This window comes from Labrus mixtus, chromosome 2 (assembly GCF_963584025.1).
Source record: "Labrus mixtus chromosome 2, fLabMix1.1, whole genome shotgun sequence".
NCBI classification, from domain to species: Eukaryota; Metazoa; Chordata; class Actinopteri; order Labriformes; family Labridae; genus Labrus; species Labrus mixtus.
In genome coordinates this window covers 26386631-26405019 of record NC_083613.1, presented here as the reverse complement: position 1 = coordinate 26405019, position 18389 = coordinate 26386631, and the positions used below count along the sequence as shown (strand labels likewise).

Genomic DNA, 18389 nt, shown 5'->3' with positions numbered 1-18389 from the left:
AGGACAGGAGTGATGTGGTCCCATTTCCTGGTCCTGGTCAGTACACGAGTTGCAGCATTCTGGACCAGTTGAAGAGTCTTTAGAGATTTGCCAGAGCACCCTGACAAAAGAGAGTTACAATAATCCAGTCTGGCAGTAACAAATGCATTAACTAGTTTTTCTGCATCACTTTGCGACAGGATATTCCTGATCTTGGATATATTACGAAGGTGAAAGTAGGCTGTTCTTGAAACTTGACTGATGTGAGAGCTAAAAGACATATCTTGATCAAAAAGAACTCCTAGATTCCTAACAGTGGTGCTAGATGCCAGGCTGATGTCACTAAGGACAGTCAAATCACTAGAAAAAGTCTCTCTGAGGTTCTTTGGGCCTAGCACAATAACTTCAGTCTTGTCTGAGTTAAGTAGCAAAAAATTTCTGGTCATCCAGGTCCTAACGTCCTTAAGGCACGTTTCTAGCTGACATAACTGACTGGTACCATCAGGCTTCATTGATACATAAAGCTGAGTATCATCTGCATAACAATGAAACTGTATGGAGTGTTTCCTCATAATATTTCCCAGAGGAAGCATATATAATGTAAAGAGAATTGGTCCAAGCACTGAACCTTGTGGGATTCCATGGCAAACTTTAGTGTGCATAGAGGACTCATCATTAACATGTACAAACTGAGATCGGTCTGATAAGTAGGATTCAAACCAACTTAAAGCAGTCCCTGTAATTCCAAGCAAATGCTCCAGTCTGTACAACAGGATCCGATGGTCAATGGTGTCAAAAGCAGCACTAAGATCTAACAAGACGAGCACAGACAGAAGTCCCCTGTCTGAGGCTAGAAGTAGATCGTTTGTAACTCTAACTAGTGCAGTCTCAGTGCTATGGTGGACTCTAAATCCTGACTGGAACTCCTCAAATAAACTGTTGTCATGGAGAAAGTCACACAGCTGTTTAGCTACCACCTTCTCCAGGATCTTCGAGAAAAATGGAAGGTTGGATATAGGCCTGTAATTAGCCAGAGTTTCTGAGTCCAGAGTAGGCTTTTTAAGTAGAGGTTTGATTACCGCTACTTTAAATGCCTGGGGTACATAGCCTGCCAGTAAAGACAAATTGATCATATATAATATGGAGTTGCTAACTAAGGGAAAGACTTCCTTAAACAGCTTAGTTGGGATTGGGTCCAAAATACAGGTTGACGGTTTCGACGCAGAAAAAATGGCTCTGAAAGGTCGATTGGAGAAAAACAGTCGAGACTAATATCTGGTCCTGGAACTGTCTCTGCCGTATCAGACGTATCCGCACCAGGTAAGGGCAGGAGGTTAGCAATTTTGTCTCTGATGTCTAGAACTTTGTTGTTGAAAAAGCTCAGGAAGTCATTACTGCTGAGGGCTAGAGGAATACAAACAATGTGTCCCATATATTTCACAGCTGATTTGCAAAAGTCACATTTCTTTGGGTTAAGTTTCAAACCTGCTTGTCTGAATCTTGTAAGAATGTCTGTTAAGTTTTGTAGATGATCCTCAAAGTCACGTCCCATACAGATGACGTCATCAAGATAGATGACAGTGTAGACCTCTTAAAACAAGCTCCATAAGTCTCTGAAAAGTTGGTGGTGAATTTTTCAGTCCCATGGGCATTACTTTGAATTGGTAGAGACCATCACCTGTAGTAAATGCTGTTTTAGGTCTGTCTGCAGGATCCATTTCAACTTGCCAGTATCCACTTGACATGTCCATGGTGGAGAAAAACTGAGAGCCAGACAGTGTGTCCAAACTGTCATCAACTCTGGGGAGAGGATGTGCATCTGTGATGGTGACTGAATTTAGTTTCCTGAAATCGACACAAAATCTGTAAGTGCCATCTTTCTTTTTCACCATGACAACTGGGCTGGCCCAGGGGCTTGTGCTGTCCTCAATTAGATCCTGAGCTTTGAGCTCCTCCACCTGATGACGGATTTCTGCTTTCATGGAAGGTGAAGTGCGGTAGGCTCTTTGTGAAATGGGTGTGTCACAGTTTGTTGTAATTTTATGTGTGACCAGATGTGTCCTACCAAAGTCATGTGTGTGCTGACTGAACACGTCTGAGAATGAGTTCAAAGTGTCTGTGAGTTTCTGTTGTTGTGTACCTGTGAGGTCAGGGTTACAACTGTCAGGCAGTAAAGTCTGTTTGGAAGTCACAGGGATCTGAATGTTAACATTACAAACAGAATTTTCCATCACACTGTACTCGTCATTGCTGTAGCCAGATGTTGCATGAAATGTTCCTATCTGTGTGCCACAGTGCAACATGACTTCCTCACTGGAGGGATTAGCAACTTTAACATAGATAGAGCCTTTGTCAGCTTTTGTCACAGTCCATGCAAAACCTGTAGCTGAGTGATTAGTGAAATGTGGTTCAAACACACCTGCATAGTCATGTGGTATCAGTCCTTTAAGTGGTACATCCAGTTTAGCTGTGATGACCATCTCTGACATGGCTGGCACTGTAACTGTAGAAGAAACTGTGACATCGGTTAGTTTAGGGACATACTGGTGTGGGCTAACCAGCGGCACTTCTTTGTCATCAACCGTGAGAGTAATGTTTCGGGTATTGACAATAATGCCATTAGCAACTAGAAAATCCCAGCCCAAGATTAGTGGTTTAGTACAGTTTCTGACTACTCGTAGAGCATGAGTCATCGGTTTATGGGCAATATTTAAATTGACTGAGATTGATCCAACTGAGTCCAGAGGATCACCTGTGACACCAGTGAGAGGTATGTATTGTTTTGCAATAGGCTTTTTGTGAAGAGCAGGTGTAGACATTATAAAATCTTCACTGATGACTGAAATGTCTGCTCCAGTGTCAACAAAAGCATGTACAACAGTGTCCTCAATTACAACTGACACATATCGTTTTGACACATCTACGTTAGATAAACTGTCTCTAGTGAAGTCAGTAGATGTAGCTGTATTGTCCTGTTGGGTCTGAGTAAAGTCAGTAGCTGGCAATTGACCCTCATTGTCAACTACTTGTAGTTTACCTTGTTTGAGCTGTTGTGAGGAGAACTAAACCTCACGTGGCCAGGACTTGGAGAGCGTTGAGAAGAATGTCTATCTCTATGGTGATCAGGAGAGCGACCACGCTGTGGGTAGTCTCTGTGTGATGGGCTGTAGCCACGTGCATGGCGGTCATATGATCCAGAACGAGTGTGAGTGTCCCGTTTGTCGTAACGGTCCCTTTCATACCTTGGAGATCTGTAGGAGCTATCACGAGCTGTGTAACGATCGTAGGAGCTGTCCCTGTAGCGATCTCTGTCTGAGGAATAGTATCGGCTGCGGCCTCGCTCACCATCAGGAGTGGGGCTCCTCTGATGAGATCTGAAGTCTGATGAGGGATGTGTGTCTTTTCTCCGGCGTTGCACCTCGAGCTGTAGTTGTTCAACTCTTTCTGTCAGCGTCTCCAGTGTTTTCTGCATCTTTCTGAGATCATCTGAGGTGGCAGAATTAACACTGAGAGAAGTAGAAGATGCAGGAAGGTGAGAGGGGACATTAGGAGGGACACCAGGTGATATAGGGGCCTGAGAAAAAACTTGTAGAGTGTTAGTAGATGAAAACACCCTACTAGCCTGATGTGCAGTCTCAATCTGTATGGCATATTTAAGAGCAGCATCCAGTGTTGTCAGACCTTGTTCATGACAACGCAGCTGAAGGTAAGGCTCAATTCCAGCAATGAAGCGTCTGAATTTTTCTCCATCTTTTGCATTTTGTCCATATGTGGGAAAAGCTTCCTCAACTAGACGACTTACTTCAGCGGCAAACACAGGAAGGGCCTCCCCTGGTAGGCGAGTGCGTGCATTAATATAACTCTGAAATGTTGAGAGATAGGCAGTTTGTCCAAACACAGTCTTTAGTTTTTCTTTTACAGCATCATAGTCGGATTTTATTGCAGCAGAGAGGCTATCCCAGTAACTAAAAGCTGCACCACCCAGGCACGTGGGCAGTATTTTAGCCATACTGTCTTCATCGTAGTTAGGAGTAGCCTCAACAGCCACTTCAAATCGTCTGCACCATTTTGAAAAATCTTCTTTTCCATCTCCCATGAATATTGTGTTACGATATTGTGGTATAACATGTGTAGAACGAGGAGGAAAGGGCAGTTCGTTCCAAAAGTTATCACTGGTCATGTTTAATCAGCATTACAGTGGTCTTCAATTTCGGTTTCAATGTTCACAATGGGCACAATAGTTCAGTCTTTGCTTTTCTTTCTTAGCTCAAGTAAGCTAGGCACATCCACTTTGAAGTTGTAGCATCGAGAGTTAACATGTGAACAACTTTACCATGCAATGTCCCACGCAGTCAAGTTCACACACAGTATCCTCACTGAAGTAATGAAAATCCACGGAGAGGGCAGAAAAAGTTGTATTCACCTCGTCAGTCTCTGTACTTGCTTGTAATGTCCTTTCTTCGTTACTTCGGCAAAGAGAAAAAAAAAATCAGATAAAGTCCGTTGTTTTCCACCAGTTGACCAGTCACTAGCTTAGCGTTAGCTTGTTCCAGCATGAGCAGGTCGCGGTGAAGAAAAAAAAACAATGCTGCGTCGGAGCAGAGCACATGTAGCTAGCTTGTTAATCCCCGGCAAAACGTTACTGCAAACAAATTGCAGTCCACAAACCCGCTGCCACCAGTGTAACGGCGCTTCTTGGATGATGTTGATTATCCTCAGTTGTCTTGCCGTTAACTATAACACTAAACATACTTAATTAAAGATATATCTTCGGGTGTGGGTAAGTAAAAGCACGGGGACAACTTCTGCTGTGCGTCTCATACTTTTTAATGTCCGTCCATAACAGAGCATGACATATCAAGACTCCACAACAACAACAGCGACACCTTACTTGTCTTAAAGCAATATCACTCCTCCAACCGTAACCATGGGTAACCTTAAAGGCACAGTGCATCATATCAAACAGATACTCTTGTAAAGTACAAATTGTAAATATAAATGAAATTAGCATTAAATCAAATAATGTATATTATCTCTACCTGAGAAAAGTAAAGATCTATAAAATAAAACTTCACAAAAATAAATCTCATCTCCATCTTACACAAGGCTCAATGGAGCCATGACTCTCTGTCAGCCTGGCTACAGTGCTGAAAAGGTATCTAGGATTGCCTTTGTTTTCCTCGATTAGAGAGGAGTAGTAGGCAGCTCGGGTGTGATGTAGAGCCTTCATATATCTTCTATGACTATCCTGCCAGAAAAAACGAGATTCTACCGTTTTGGTCGAGCGCCATATTCTTTCAAAATTCCGCGACGATTGTTTCAGAGTACGGGTTTCTGAGTTGAAACATGGAGCCACTCTCCGCCGCTTGACAACCTTCTGTTTCAGGGGAGCAATGGAATCCAGAGTAACTCTCAGCGAATCCACTGCACTATCAACAAACTGATCTAGCTGAGAGGGACTAAAGCTATCATAAGAGTTTCCAACTGGGTTCAAACACGGTACTGAATCAAAAACAGCTGAAATAGCTTCCTTAAATCTAGCCACAGCACTATCCGACAAACTTCTAGACAGCACACCTCTTCCAGGCAGAGGTAATTCTGGTAGGACAAAATCGAATGTAATAAAAAAATGGTCTGATAGAAGAGGATTTTCTAGGAAACCTGTAAGGTTATGGATTTCAATTCCATAAGCTAAAACAAGATCCAGGGTGTGGTTAAAACGATGAGTAGGTTCGTTTACACCCTGGGTGAAACCAATAGAGTCTAATAGTGACATGAAAGCTGTGCTCAGGCTATCATTTTCAACATCCACATGGATATTGAAGTCACCTACAACAATTATTCTATCACTGCTAAGGACTAAGTCTGATGCAAATTCAGATAGAAACTCAGAATATGGACCAGGAGGGCGGTAAACTACAGCAACTAGAACTGGCTGAAAGGTTCTTGAGACTGGATGTGGAAGACTAAGAACAAGGCTTTCAAAAGAAGAAAAATTCAGCTTTGGTCGAGGGTTAACTAAAAGACTGGAATTAAAAATAGCTGCTACTCCACCACCTCGTCCGGTGTCTCGAGGTATACGAGTACAAAAATGACTGGGAGGAGTGGATTCATTTAAACTAACATATTCATCTCGACACAGCCAGGTTTCAGTCAAAAAAAGTAAATCAATGTGCTGATCTGATATCAGATCATTCACTAAAAGAGACTTGGATGCTAAGGACCTAATGTCCACAGTGAATCCTCCGATCTTGTAGCAAAATCGTATTCGTAGTTTTGATTCTAATGAGATTTTGACGATCCACGCCGTTTGGATGACTTATAAAAACGGGTCTGGGCCGGGGGACAGACACAGTACCTATAGTATAACTACAGTTTAATTCAGAATTACAGTTATAGTGACTGGGAGACAGATCTAAGGGAGGCGCAGATAAGTGTGTAAGACTGCAGCTCTGCCTCCTGGTCTGAACTCTGTGTTGTTGTCAAGGTTTTGGACTAATAACCTCTGCTATGTTTCTAGATAATAGAGCTGCACCGTCCAAAGTGGGATGGATGCCGTCTCTAGCTAGCAGACCAGATTTTCCCCAAAAAGACTGCCAGTTATCTATGAAGCCCACATCGTTTGCTGGACACCACCTCGACAGCCAGCGGTTGAGTGATGACATGCGGCTATACATGTCGTCACTGGTCTGATGTGGGAGGGGTCCAGAGAACACTACGGAGTCCGACATCGTCTTAGCAAAAGTAGACACCGACTCCACATTAACCTTAGTGACTTCCGACTGGCGTAGTCGGGAGTCATTTGTGCCGACATGAATTACGATTGTATCAAATCTACCTTTAGTCTTTGTCAGCAACTTTAAATGAGATGCGATGTCGCCCGCTCTGGCCCCGGGTATACACCTAACTATGCCCGCTGACTTCACTAGCTTCACGTTTCGGACTATGGAGTCTCCAATAATCAGAGTTTTATTCTCAGCGGGTGTGTCGCTGAGTGGGGAAAATTTGTTTGAAACGTGAAGTGGTTGGTGGGGAACCGTGTGCTTCGATTTTCGACTATGCTTCCCTCGGACAGTAACCCAGCCACTGCCTCCCGGCTGCTCGGGAGCTACCGGGGGGGAAGCCAAGCTATGTCGGCCCACACCGGCTACAGGTGGCTGGCTAACTACTGCTGCATACGATGACTCTGACTCAATGGTGCGGAGCCGTCTCTCTAACTCAGACACCCTCGCCTCCAAAGCTAAAAATAAACTACATTTCTTGCAAGTATCATTATCACTAAAGGAGGACGAGGAATAACTTAACATCTGACACGTAGAGCAAGAGAGAGCAGGAGAGGGAGAGACAGAAAAAGAAGCCATTGTAAAGCTAACTGCTAAGCTAAGCTAAGAGTAGGTACACAGTAACACGGTACAGAGGAGAACAGAACAAGAAATTATGCAATACGCTCACCGTAGTACGCTGCTCTGCTCAGGTGCTGCTTGTTGCTCTGCTCAGGTGCTGCTCGTTGCTACTAATGCAGATATGACCATGAGGGCTAACGTGTCTAATGACGCCAAACCCACACTGAATGAATCTTACTAAGTAGGAACAAATATCTGCCTTCTGTGGGCGCCTACTGAACACTAGGTCCTAACAGTATACAGCACAGAGAGAAGGGATTGTGTACTGTCAGATTATATAGGTACTTTGCAATTCGGAAGCACCCACTGAGGTTTATGAGGGAATGAACTCAATGCAGAGTCAGGTGTGTGTGTGTGTGTGTGTGGCTGATTGGCCTTGATTAAGACCAGGTGTGGGGAGCTTTACTCTAGGGTTCCAGTGCTCTGTTCTGACTCATTGACTCACCATCAGTGATAGTGAGAGGTTCTTCGAGTGATTGCGCTTGCTGTATAGGGTAGTGTGAATCAATTGAAGCACCACTTGAAACTGTCTTTAAGCCTTATTTACATTTTTTAGTGTCTTATAGTGTTGGCACTGGGTTGTTGTTTTCTGCCCCAGCCTTATGAGTTTCAGCACTGCAACCATTAGTTACTATTTAGTTGAGGATTGTTCCCTTGGTCTCCCTGAGATACTTCAGTGTCTAGTCAGCTGCTTGCTGGTTATGGTTTACTTTCCCCTTTCAAAGTTTAAGATGAAGGGAGCTTGATTTTGTTTTCCCAAGTTATAATTCTGTTACTTCCACTTTTCCTAAGGAGTACTTGACATTTCAGTGGTTATACCTCTTTGGTAACTTTCAGACACCCCTCCTGGCCTGCAGTTTTGTCCCACTCCCATTCTCCCTGACACCAAATGATGACAATATTAAGAGAGGTTGTATATTTATTATAAACCATCCATTTAAATTACATTGAGGCTACCAGCTGTCTGCCAGGCATTTCCTCAGCTAATTTTTCACACTTAATATCTTTGGTATTTATTCTTGAGTTGAAATGTGGTCACTTATGGTTTTGAACAAAAAATGGCCACTGCCGAAATTGTAAACTAAAGACTTCAAAGCTGTTGTCAACAAACCAACAAACCAATGTTCGATTGTATCCTGTCTCATTTAAGAATGTACACTTGTGCACAAAAACCATCTAGCTGCTTGCCCTGTTGTTGTTTGAAATAACATCCCTGCATGGGACGCTAGTCTCTAAGCTTTACAATTACTTGTTGAAAATATATATCAACAACAATGTATAAGGTTGCAATGAGTGGAGGGTTTGCAATCTGCTCTGTACATATCTAGAAACAAATATAATAAATAATAAAAAGGCGACCAAATAAATAAATAAAAAAAAAAATTATTTTAATTAAATGTCAATATTGTCAAAGGCCATATTTTTCAACTGAAATTCAGGATTCTTGTAACGCGTACACAATAGCAGTACCTTTTGAAGACTAGTTGCCAGTTTCTAAGAGTTGTTTTAAGCTAATTAATTAACTGTCGAGGCTTGTCCAGCTAAAAAGGAAAAAAAATCTATAGTGGCAAATTAGAAAAGTGCTTTGAATTTTACAGAAACAATGGATCTATTTTTTCTTCTCTGTAGTTCCCTCATCCTTTTTCTCTGCTGATTGTGCCTCCTCCGCTTTCTCGTCTTCATCTTTGTCTTTTTTCTCATCTTCCTTTTTCACCCCGTCTCCTTCCCTCTCCTCCAATATTTCATCGTCCTTTTTCTCCCCTTCAACGTCTTTATCTTCTTTTTTCCCCTCTTCTTCTTCCTCATCTTCATCCTCCACCTCCTCTCCTGTCAGGTGCTCCAGATCGGCAATGCGATGTCTGAGAGTCGTATCAGTATTCTTGTAATTTCCAAGAATCTTCTTCAGCTTGGTCTGCATTAGCTCCATGGAGTTGTACAATTTGTTAACCTTCTCCTCCAGCTCCTTTGCCTCAGGCATGATGTTAGCCGGGTCCAAGTCAATCAGACCATCTTTCATCAGGATCTGCCGGCCTTTGTCCTCTAGCATCCCTTTGGCATCTGGATACTCTGTCAGTGACTCCATTAGGTCGTCCTTGGACAGACAGAAGAGATCTGAGTATCCAATGCTGCGGATGTTGGCTGTTCGTCGGTTTCCTGCTTTGCTGCCTTTGATGTTAAGGATACTGATCTCACCAAAGTAGCTCCCACTTCCTAGCACAACAAACTGGGTGACACCATCATCAGCAACAACTGCAAGTTTTCCATCTTTGATGATGTACATCTCCCGACCGATGTCGCCCTTTTTGCAGATATAGTCTCCAGGGCTGAATACTTGTGGCCTTAGCTTGAGCACCAGCTCAATCAAAAGACCTGCTTCACAGTCTGCAAAAATACGAACTTTCTTCAGGGTCTCCATGTGGACTTGGATGGCAATCTCAGCCTTCAGTTTGTCTGGAAGGTACCGCAGCACCTCTCTTTCATCCTGTGCCTTTCCGTTATTCCACAAGTAGTCAAACCACTTGATGACTCGCAGCTCCAGTTCCTTGCTGACCTTTCGAACCTATAAAGGAAATGAAAGTACAAGCTTTCAAAATATATGCAACAGATAATTGTGCTCTTACTTGCAAAAAACGTTTTAGCAGGAAATCAAAGGCCCGGATTCCATTTGTCAATATTATACCTCTCATTTATAATTTTACTTTTAAGTGCATTGGTGTTCCTGTCTGTAACATTATGATTATGCTGCAGCACTTTCGCACAATAAAGCAAAAAGAAGGAAGAGATCTTCTGTCTCAATTAGCCTTCCTGTCCAAAAAAGGGGTAAAACATTTGTAGGTAAGCAAGAAGTGGACCACAGTACCACTGTGATTTTACATTTTAATCTCACCACCCTTTTTCTTTAGCTAGAAGAAACTTTAATTGAAAAAGATGGTGGAGCATGTCAGGCATTGTCTATTACACGTTACCACTTCCAATGCCCAGACAGCTGTATCATTTTCCTCCACAGAATCGGATCATTGTTTACAAAATCAACATCATGCTGAACATCATGATGACTTGAAAGTAAATAAGGCCAAATACGGATTGACAAAATATTAACTGAGGTAATAAATCAATTGGGAAGTAGGGTGATTTTTTAAATCTGCTTCTTCAGTGTACAATAAGACATATTTTCCATTAGTGGAGTTGCCTTCTGTTTGTATACAGATAGAATGCATATTAAGGCACTTCCACATTGGCGTCTGCTTTTTAACAAAGAGGAAACATCCACTTTACAGCCTATGATCTACCTGCATGTACTGCTTGATGTTGTCAATCCTGGATTGAAACTGAGCTTGGGCGGCGTTCATATTGGAGATCATGGTGGCAATGTTCCCTACAATGGTGGCAAAGATCAGGACTCCAACTAAAAAATCAATCACATGGAAGAAAAATTCCGAGTCAAGAGCCGGTGGTGGAGTTTCTCCAATGGTTGTCAGGGTCAGTGTGGACCAGTAGAGGCTGAACGCATACTTCCTCATGGGTTGCCCAAACGCGGGCTCCTCAGGATCATCCAAAGCCGGGTAAACCCAGTCGTCAGCACCGAAGCCAATGAATTTAGAGAAGGAGAAGTAGAAGCAAGCATTCCAGTGGATAATAATGAGGATGTACATTATCAGGTTTGAAATACGGAAGATATTAGGGTAGTTGGTTTTAGTCTCTGTCTTTGTGAAGAACTCCATCAGGCGTCCAATTCTGAGCAGCTTGTTGATCCGGATCTCTGGGTAGTCAAGGCCAAAGTACAAATAAAGGATGTCAGTGGGCAGCATGGAGACAGCATCAAGACGAAACTGGAAGCTGGCTATGTAGCGATCCTTAAGCAGCTTCTCATCTTTTACCATCAAGCCTTGCTCGAGGTAACCTGCATTCAAAGACAGGGAAATGTCATAAAGACAACAAGAACAATCTGTTTCATTTGTATGCCTGCATTCTAGTTCCAGAGACATGTTTGAATATAAGTTTTTTTCTATTACTACTGACACTGACAAGTTAAATACGGATTCTCAGGTCTGCGATAGAAAAATAGTTCTACTTTAAAGAACAGATTGTTTCTTAGAATGCTGGTCTGAACACGGATTCTGGCGGACATCTTGTGGTCTTCTCTGGACCAAAAAGGGATAGGGACAAAAACAATGTAGAAAAAGCAAGAAATGTCTTAAAAGAAACAACAACAAAAAAGGAAAGCTAAAGGCTTCGACAGAGAAACAACACAACTGAAGAAGGCACATGAAGAAAGGCGAAATGGAACGTGTGATGGGATTGGACAGTATTTAAAAACTTGTGAATGGAAAAGAAAATGTCAGCAAACCTTGATCAAGACTGGGTTCAATCAGGTGCCACAGTGAGATGATGATTAAAATAGCCCACTATGAGCAGGTTGCTATTGCAGACAAACTTGTTTTGGTTGGGAAAGACCCCTTGGCTTTGAATCAGGGTCCTGCTCACCCTGTCAGGGTTCCATTCAAGTCTACAATTAACTGACTTTACATTGTTTTTGACATAATTACCCCCTTTATTACGTGCAGATGGTTACCATTCAAGTACAGATCAAAGGCAACGTTTTCGAAAGAGCTGGCTGCAACAGGGATAATTCAGTTATCTCAATGAAAAAGACGTTGTTAGAACTGCATTGCAGTGAAACAATAATGCAGTTAAGAGTTTTTGTGTTTCAAATCATTAGTATTGTACACGACGTCCTCTCACTTTGTAATTAGTCTTCATTCTCAGATTCACTGGGATTCATGTTTGTTATAAAATGAAACAAAGTAGAAGGAGAATACCTATACATCCACAAATCTTACACCTTGGTCTTATAATCCAGACACAAACAGGCTTGTTTTGCTTTAATCCTTCTTATCAGTGATGAATTTCCTTGCTCATGTATATGCATTGAAGATAACAGGGGACAAAAATCACAGCTGCTGCTACTTTTTTCTCCACGTAAAAATGCATTTTCAAGTTCAGCGAAGTTAATTTGAGGCTTCAGCAGACGAAATTAGTCAAATGAAGTGGATATCTCCACGAGTTACTCTTTTTTTTTAAAAGTAGAAAATGTCCTCTTATGAGATGGCAATTTCTCACAGGGGAAAATAACACCATGAGAGAATGTGTGCTTACAAGACAAAAGCTCCCAGAAAATGTCCCAGTGGTTTGTATAGCTCAGACTCTTGAGGATTCATGTTTCTTTTGAAGGTTCATTAGAAGGCATTTTTGAGCAGAACAATGTCTGTGTATTTTATTCCCTTCACATACATTGAACTCTCATTAAAGGAAGAATGTGTGACTTTATGATCCAGTAGATGTCACACTTTAGCACCAGTAGTTAACCAAAACAAACTGCTGTTGGGTAAAACAACCACTATTCTGAAACCTCCGCTCTCCTTCAACCGCTCGCGTTCGAAAGAAGGAGTTATCAATTAGAACGCACTATAATTAAGCACTATTAGACGCAAGAGGTGGACAAAATTGTATATTGCTTGAGATGATTGCTTGTGGCCTGCATTGTTGTGTTAGCAGGCTAACGTTAGCACACCTTGGTTAACGCATTGCTTCATATTGCACATAAATTGACACGGAATGACCTTGATCTAAAAACACTTACGTTACATCCAATTAAGCAGTGAGTATGATATTCTTCTTTTTCTCTCGTCCTAGACTAAAACAGCTTCATACTCAAGGCCGCCGCGTCCATGTAAACATGATGTAAACACAGCTCTAACAACAATACAGCTGGCGTCACTCGAGCTTCTCACTCATTGTGGAAAGTCATGACTCAGAGAGACATTTACAGAAGATATACATTTTTTCTGCTGTATTTGTGTAAAATGTCGCACATTCTTCCTTTAAAATGATATTTTTGTTAGTTATGAAAAGAGGAACAACTACAGCTGTTTTTCTTAATAAAGGCATGCAGGGTTGTTTTATAACAGAACAAACAAATATGAACTTTTCCTTTCACATGTTTTGAAAACTTTATGAAGATTGAGAGGCTGATGTCAGACGTTACCTGTTCTGGTCCTGACAAACATGTCAGCCAGGTAGATTAAGTCCGAGGTGTAGTCCAGAATGACCCAGTAAATGATGTAGTTATGCTGCAGCTCCTCAAAGCAGGCCCTGTTTGTAGGAGGATATGTTAAGTAAATTAATTATGTTGAGCACATTCACCATTGTGTCAGATTGTGATTCTGCTGCAGCAGATGTTGTAGCACACTCACCAGTCTCTACTAATTCTGAAAAATTAAGCCTTAATTATTGCAGTGTATACAAATTAAATCAAGCTAGATTTACCACAAGCTTAGAAAAGAGCAAGGATCTTTTGTTTCTGTACAAAGTCAGCCCACTGAGAAAATCAGGTCTAATGAGTAAATGGAGCTGAATGCAATCATATGAACATCTGGTCTGCAGGGGACTGCACATATAGAATCAGTCATTTGTAGAAGTCACCTGGCTATGATCATGGTCCAGTTGTACATGACAGGTAGTGTGATGATGAACAGCCAGTTGTAATACAAACCTCCTGCAGGATTAATGACAAATAACTCTTTTGGCCTATGAGAAGAAAGAAAGGAAATGCAAATTAAAATGTGTGGACACGGGTTTGAATAATGGCCTTTAAGAAGTTACTCGAAATATCGCACATACTTGTCTTTGTCCTCTTGCTTTTCCTTTTCCTTTTCTTTTTCCTTTTCCTTTTCCTTTTCCTTTTCCTTTTCCTTCTCGTTTTCCTTTTCCTTTTCATTTTCCTTCTCTTTCTCTTTTTCCTTTTCCTTTTCATTTTCCTCTTCCGCTTTGTCCTTTTCTCTGCAATATACATGAATGCATTGGAGAATACTGAGGATCCAAATTCTTTTTAAAGCAGCATTTACTAAAAGATTTGTAATAAAGCATGATTAGGCCGTTTTCACATTTAACTTATTTTTTTCAGAAAAAAATGCAAGCGTTCTTTAACCTTAACAACAGGATCTAGCCTACGGCGCAACCGTTATCATATTCCAGATACCTTTCTACCGATTACATTGGCTGGTAAAATGGCTAATAAAGTGCAACTATTTGGATTGGCTTTGGCGTTTGAGGAGGAGGTTCCCCTGCACCAATGCGCCGGTTAGGGGTGCATGACATCCTCCTCAATAGAGAGTCGCAGGGCGCATTCCACAACCTTATCCAGGAGCTCTGCTGTACTTACCAGGAAGACCCAAAGATCTACGATCTGTTCCCAGATGGACTCCTCTATATGTATGCTGCTGTATCGTTTGTGACTCATGCCATATAACTCGGTGTAAGTGGCAATCACAAGCTGTTCAACCGGTACTTTCACGTTGTCCATCTTGGTGGGTGTATTTTTAGGGCACCAGTAACTAGGGACGTAGGTTACAAGGGAAAATACATGCGCACCTACTCAACTCCTCCTGATTGGTCAGCTGTCAGAAAGGCGCTTGATGTCACAGAGCACTTTTCTGAAAAGTTAAAAGAATTCAACATAACAAGGCGTCGGGCACAGCGCTTTTTAAAAAGGCGTCATCCTTTTTCCTGTTTCCATAGGGTTGTATGTTAAAAAAAGGCGCTGGCAGTTTAAAAAAAGAAGTCAAGTGTGAACACGGCCTTACTTTTTCTTTTCCCACTTCTTCTTTTTCTCACTGGAAAAGGATTAATTAACACATGGACGGCAATGACTTGAAGGAAAACATCAAAGACAAACTTTGTGACAGAAGGGCTTCACTTATCTTTTAATGACTCTCCACACATACTCACTCTTCATTGTTGTTGCTGTGGTTCAGATTAAGCAGATGAGGAGGATTGGATGGAGGAACACTTCTGGGACGAAGAGAGCATGTGACACATCGAGTCAATTAACTGACAAGACTTACTTGTTTTATTGTCATTGATGTATATAAGCTCTCTGTTTGAATTAGCTTACAGGTCATCCTCGCTGTGCTCCTCACGGTCTGTGCTGAGCCGTGCTGCAGTGTGGGGTTGCACAGTGAGGTGGGGGAGGACGGTTGGAGTGATCATGGTAGCAGATCTGCAGTTTAACCTGCAAGTAGAAATGATAAGTTTACATGTTGTGTAATGCTGTTGCTGTGGATGTGCCTCGCCTTGACATTTCCTGATGTTGATGTTGATTGCAACCTCATCCAAGAGCTCAAATAATGGAGCTGAAATTCTCTTATATAGTAACTTCTCTATACTGTCAGATGCATTTAATAATAATACATTTATTTGTATGGCAACAGTTGGTAGAACATAACATATGGAGATAAAACAACAATAAAACCATAAAATCAATAAAAAGCAAGTAGTGCTAAAATAGTGAGTTTTTAATTTGATCAACAAGAACCACAAACAGGGGCTAGTAGAGAGCTGAAACCATCACTTGATCTTTAAAGGTCGCGTATTATGAAAAATGTACTTTACAATGTATTTAGAAAAATATAATGTGTCCCTATCCTGTCTTATCCCTTATTATGAGAAAAGTCCATCTTCTCAGCCTTTTGCCTGCTCTAATTTACAGAAAATGTGTGCTCAAACAGGCTGTTTGGAGATTTTCCCTTTGTGACATCACAGAGGGCAGTAAACCTTCCCCCCAGGCTGGGTGACACTCCCACAGCTAGGTGTTTGTTCTGCTCTCTGAGTCTGCCTTCTCACCGTAACAATAAGGCACGGTTCAAGAAAGCCCCAGCCACCCAAGTCCTTCCAGAAAGGGGTGTGGTTAAACACAGCTCACTTGCGTTTAAAGGTACAGACACAGAAACAGCCTGTTCTGAGCAGGGCTGAAATAGATGGGTTTAAAGACATGGTAAAATACAGGATCAGAGTGGATTTTTGACTAGAAACTTCACACACATGTTTTCAGGGAGCTCTGGACTTATTTAAACTTTAAAAAGGAGGATAATATGTGACCTTGAAAGTAAACAGAACATTAAGCTGCAACAACTTTTAACTAATCATTAAAGTTTATGCTTCTGGCAGCTCGAATGTAAACATTTGAGACCTTTTTTCTATTGAAATGTATTTCAGTTTCCTTCTGTTGTTTGGATAAAACAAGACATTTTGACATCAACTCTGTCTGTGAACCTGTTAGAGACATAAATTATAAACTACAGAAGCAGAGCAAAGTTATTATAAACACAAGTTTTAAAATGTTTCTCTACTCTTAAAGTATAAGAGTCGGGGACACATGCATCAGGACTTCACATTAAATTGTTCTATTACCAAACCACGTTGCAAAGAAGAGCAATCACAAAAGACAAACTTTAACAAAGTACGCAACAATAGTTTCCTCACCTGATGTTATTTAGTTGCAATATGTCAAATAGAAAAAAAATATTTTAGCATGTTATTTCATGCACTATGTTTATTTCTCCATGTATGTACAGTAATTTACGACAGAGTTTAAGTTTACATTTCCAACAGATGAACAAAAATATTCTCCTTGGTCAGACTTTTGTAATTTTAAAATGGTTGTTTGACATATTCAGCCGAGTCATGAGAACCCAGAATCATAAAACATGATGTAGAATTTATGATCATTACATCAGCATATTTGCATTCATATACACTGTTTAGCAGATTTGCATCAAATTATATGAGGGAAAAAAATGTATAATGTGACTACAGCAAAAACAAGCTACAAATAAGTACAAATTAATTAATGATCTATAATCCATTCTCTTTAATTCAACTTACCTTCTACATGTGTTAATGAAAACTGAAGTCCATTCCCTTTAATAGGCATGTAGTTCTTAATATCTGGATATATATCTTTCAACTCACAGCAGCTAAAGATTTATTTTTCTGACACTAAATGAAAAATAAGTATTATCAAATATAGAGATACAAGTGTCCCCTGCAGGAGCTGAGTGTAACTAACTGTGTCATTGAGTCTCGGTGACCCTGATAAGGATTTGTGGATTACAGTTGGCTGAGAAGAGGAGAAGCAGAGTCACTCATCCGTCTTATTTGACTACTCTGCGGGGAGATGAAATACTTTAAAGTGAGTTTGGACAACCTTCAGTTACTCCATTAGTGCTGAAAACCATAATGTTGACACCTCTTCTTTAAAAAAAAATCAAAATCTGTGACAGGCTGTAATTTTCCTGACCACTTGCGGAACATCAGTGGGGTTTAGTCTGCCTGGACACACACACATACACACACACCAGCTTCTCCTGCTCACTCAGCACTCTCTGCCGTATCCAGCTCTGATCCTATTAAATCTATGTGGGTGTTACAGATTGCAGATCAGTGAGAACAGGCTCCTTGTATATGAATGAAGATCCTGAGAGGGAAATTGAATCTGAACCTCAGTCAGTGTTGAGCGCTACATCCAAACAGCAGGATAGCCTCCCCTTCTCCACCCAAGTGCAGAGGAGACATCCTGCGGTTCAGTGGCACTCCCTGTTGGATGAAGTGCTGTTTGCAGTTTTGTCAAAACTCTATTCCCAGCTCTTATGATCCAAGAAGCATCAATAGAAGTGAAATAACGGCATAATCATTTGTGTATGATTTGATGGATTGAATTGAAGAAAGGATAAAATCACACGTCTCCAGTTATTTCTGAGATAATATGTCCTTTATTTGAATGTGCATACACTTAATATAAGCCTTAATCTCAGATAGTTTCACATGTCACAGTAGGAAAAGTGCAGGTGTAATTATCAGCATTCATTATGACTGAATCAAATGCAAGTGTCCATTGACGTCACATGGTGAAATGGAGCGACCATTAATGTTATTAGTGACACGTGCTCTTCTCCTACCTTAGCACAATGTCTGAAGGATTTTTATTCCTGAAAGATATCCATTTTTATCTTGAGCATACATTAATATATGGATTTTGCATGCAAAAACATATATAAAAACACAACCATCTTGTTTTGCTTTAAACTGCTCTCCTGTTCATGGCTTCACATTTTTCATGGACTGTATAAAAGAAGTGGACTTCGACTTCAAAAACTGTTTTCTTTTTTT

The 18389-nt window shown here is 41.0% G+C and overlaps 1 protein-coding gene across 2 annotated transcripts; it reads right to left on the bottom strand.

Moving 5' to 3' along the window:
• Nucleotides 1-8036: 8036 nt before the first annotated feature.
• On the bottom strand, nt 8037-18131 carry cnga1a (cyclic nucleotide gated channel subunit alpha 1a). 2 transcript variants are annotated; one of them, XM_061059405.1, is made up of 8 exons: nt 17106-18131; nt 15337-15453; nt 15171-15233; nt 14064-14222; nt 13866-13970; nt 13429-13535; nt 10673-11283; nt 8037-9942 (listed from the first exon to the last, which is right to left on the bottom strand). In XM_061059405.1, exons 2-8 carry the CDS (start codon nt 15429-15431, stop codon nt 8992-8994), a joined length of 2091 nt encoding a protein of 696 aa, XP_060915388.1. In that variant the 5' UTR covers nt 15432-15453; nt 17106-18131; the 3' UTR covers nt 8037-8991. The 2 variants fall into 2 exon arrangements, with proteins under 2 accessions (XP_060915388.1, XP_060915393.1); XM_061059410.1 differs by having other exon boundaries at nt 15171-15230.
• Nucleotides 18132-18389: the final 258 nt, after the last annotated feature.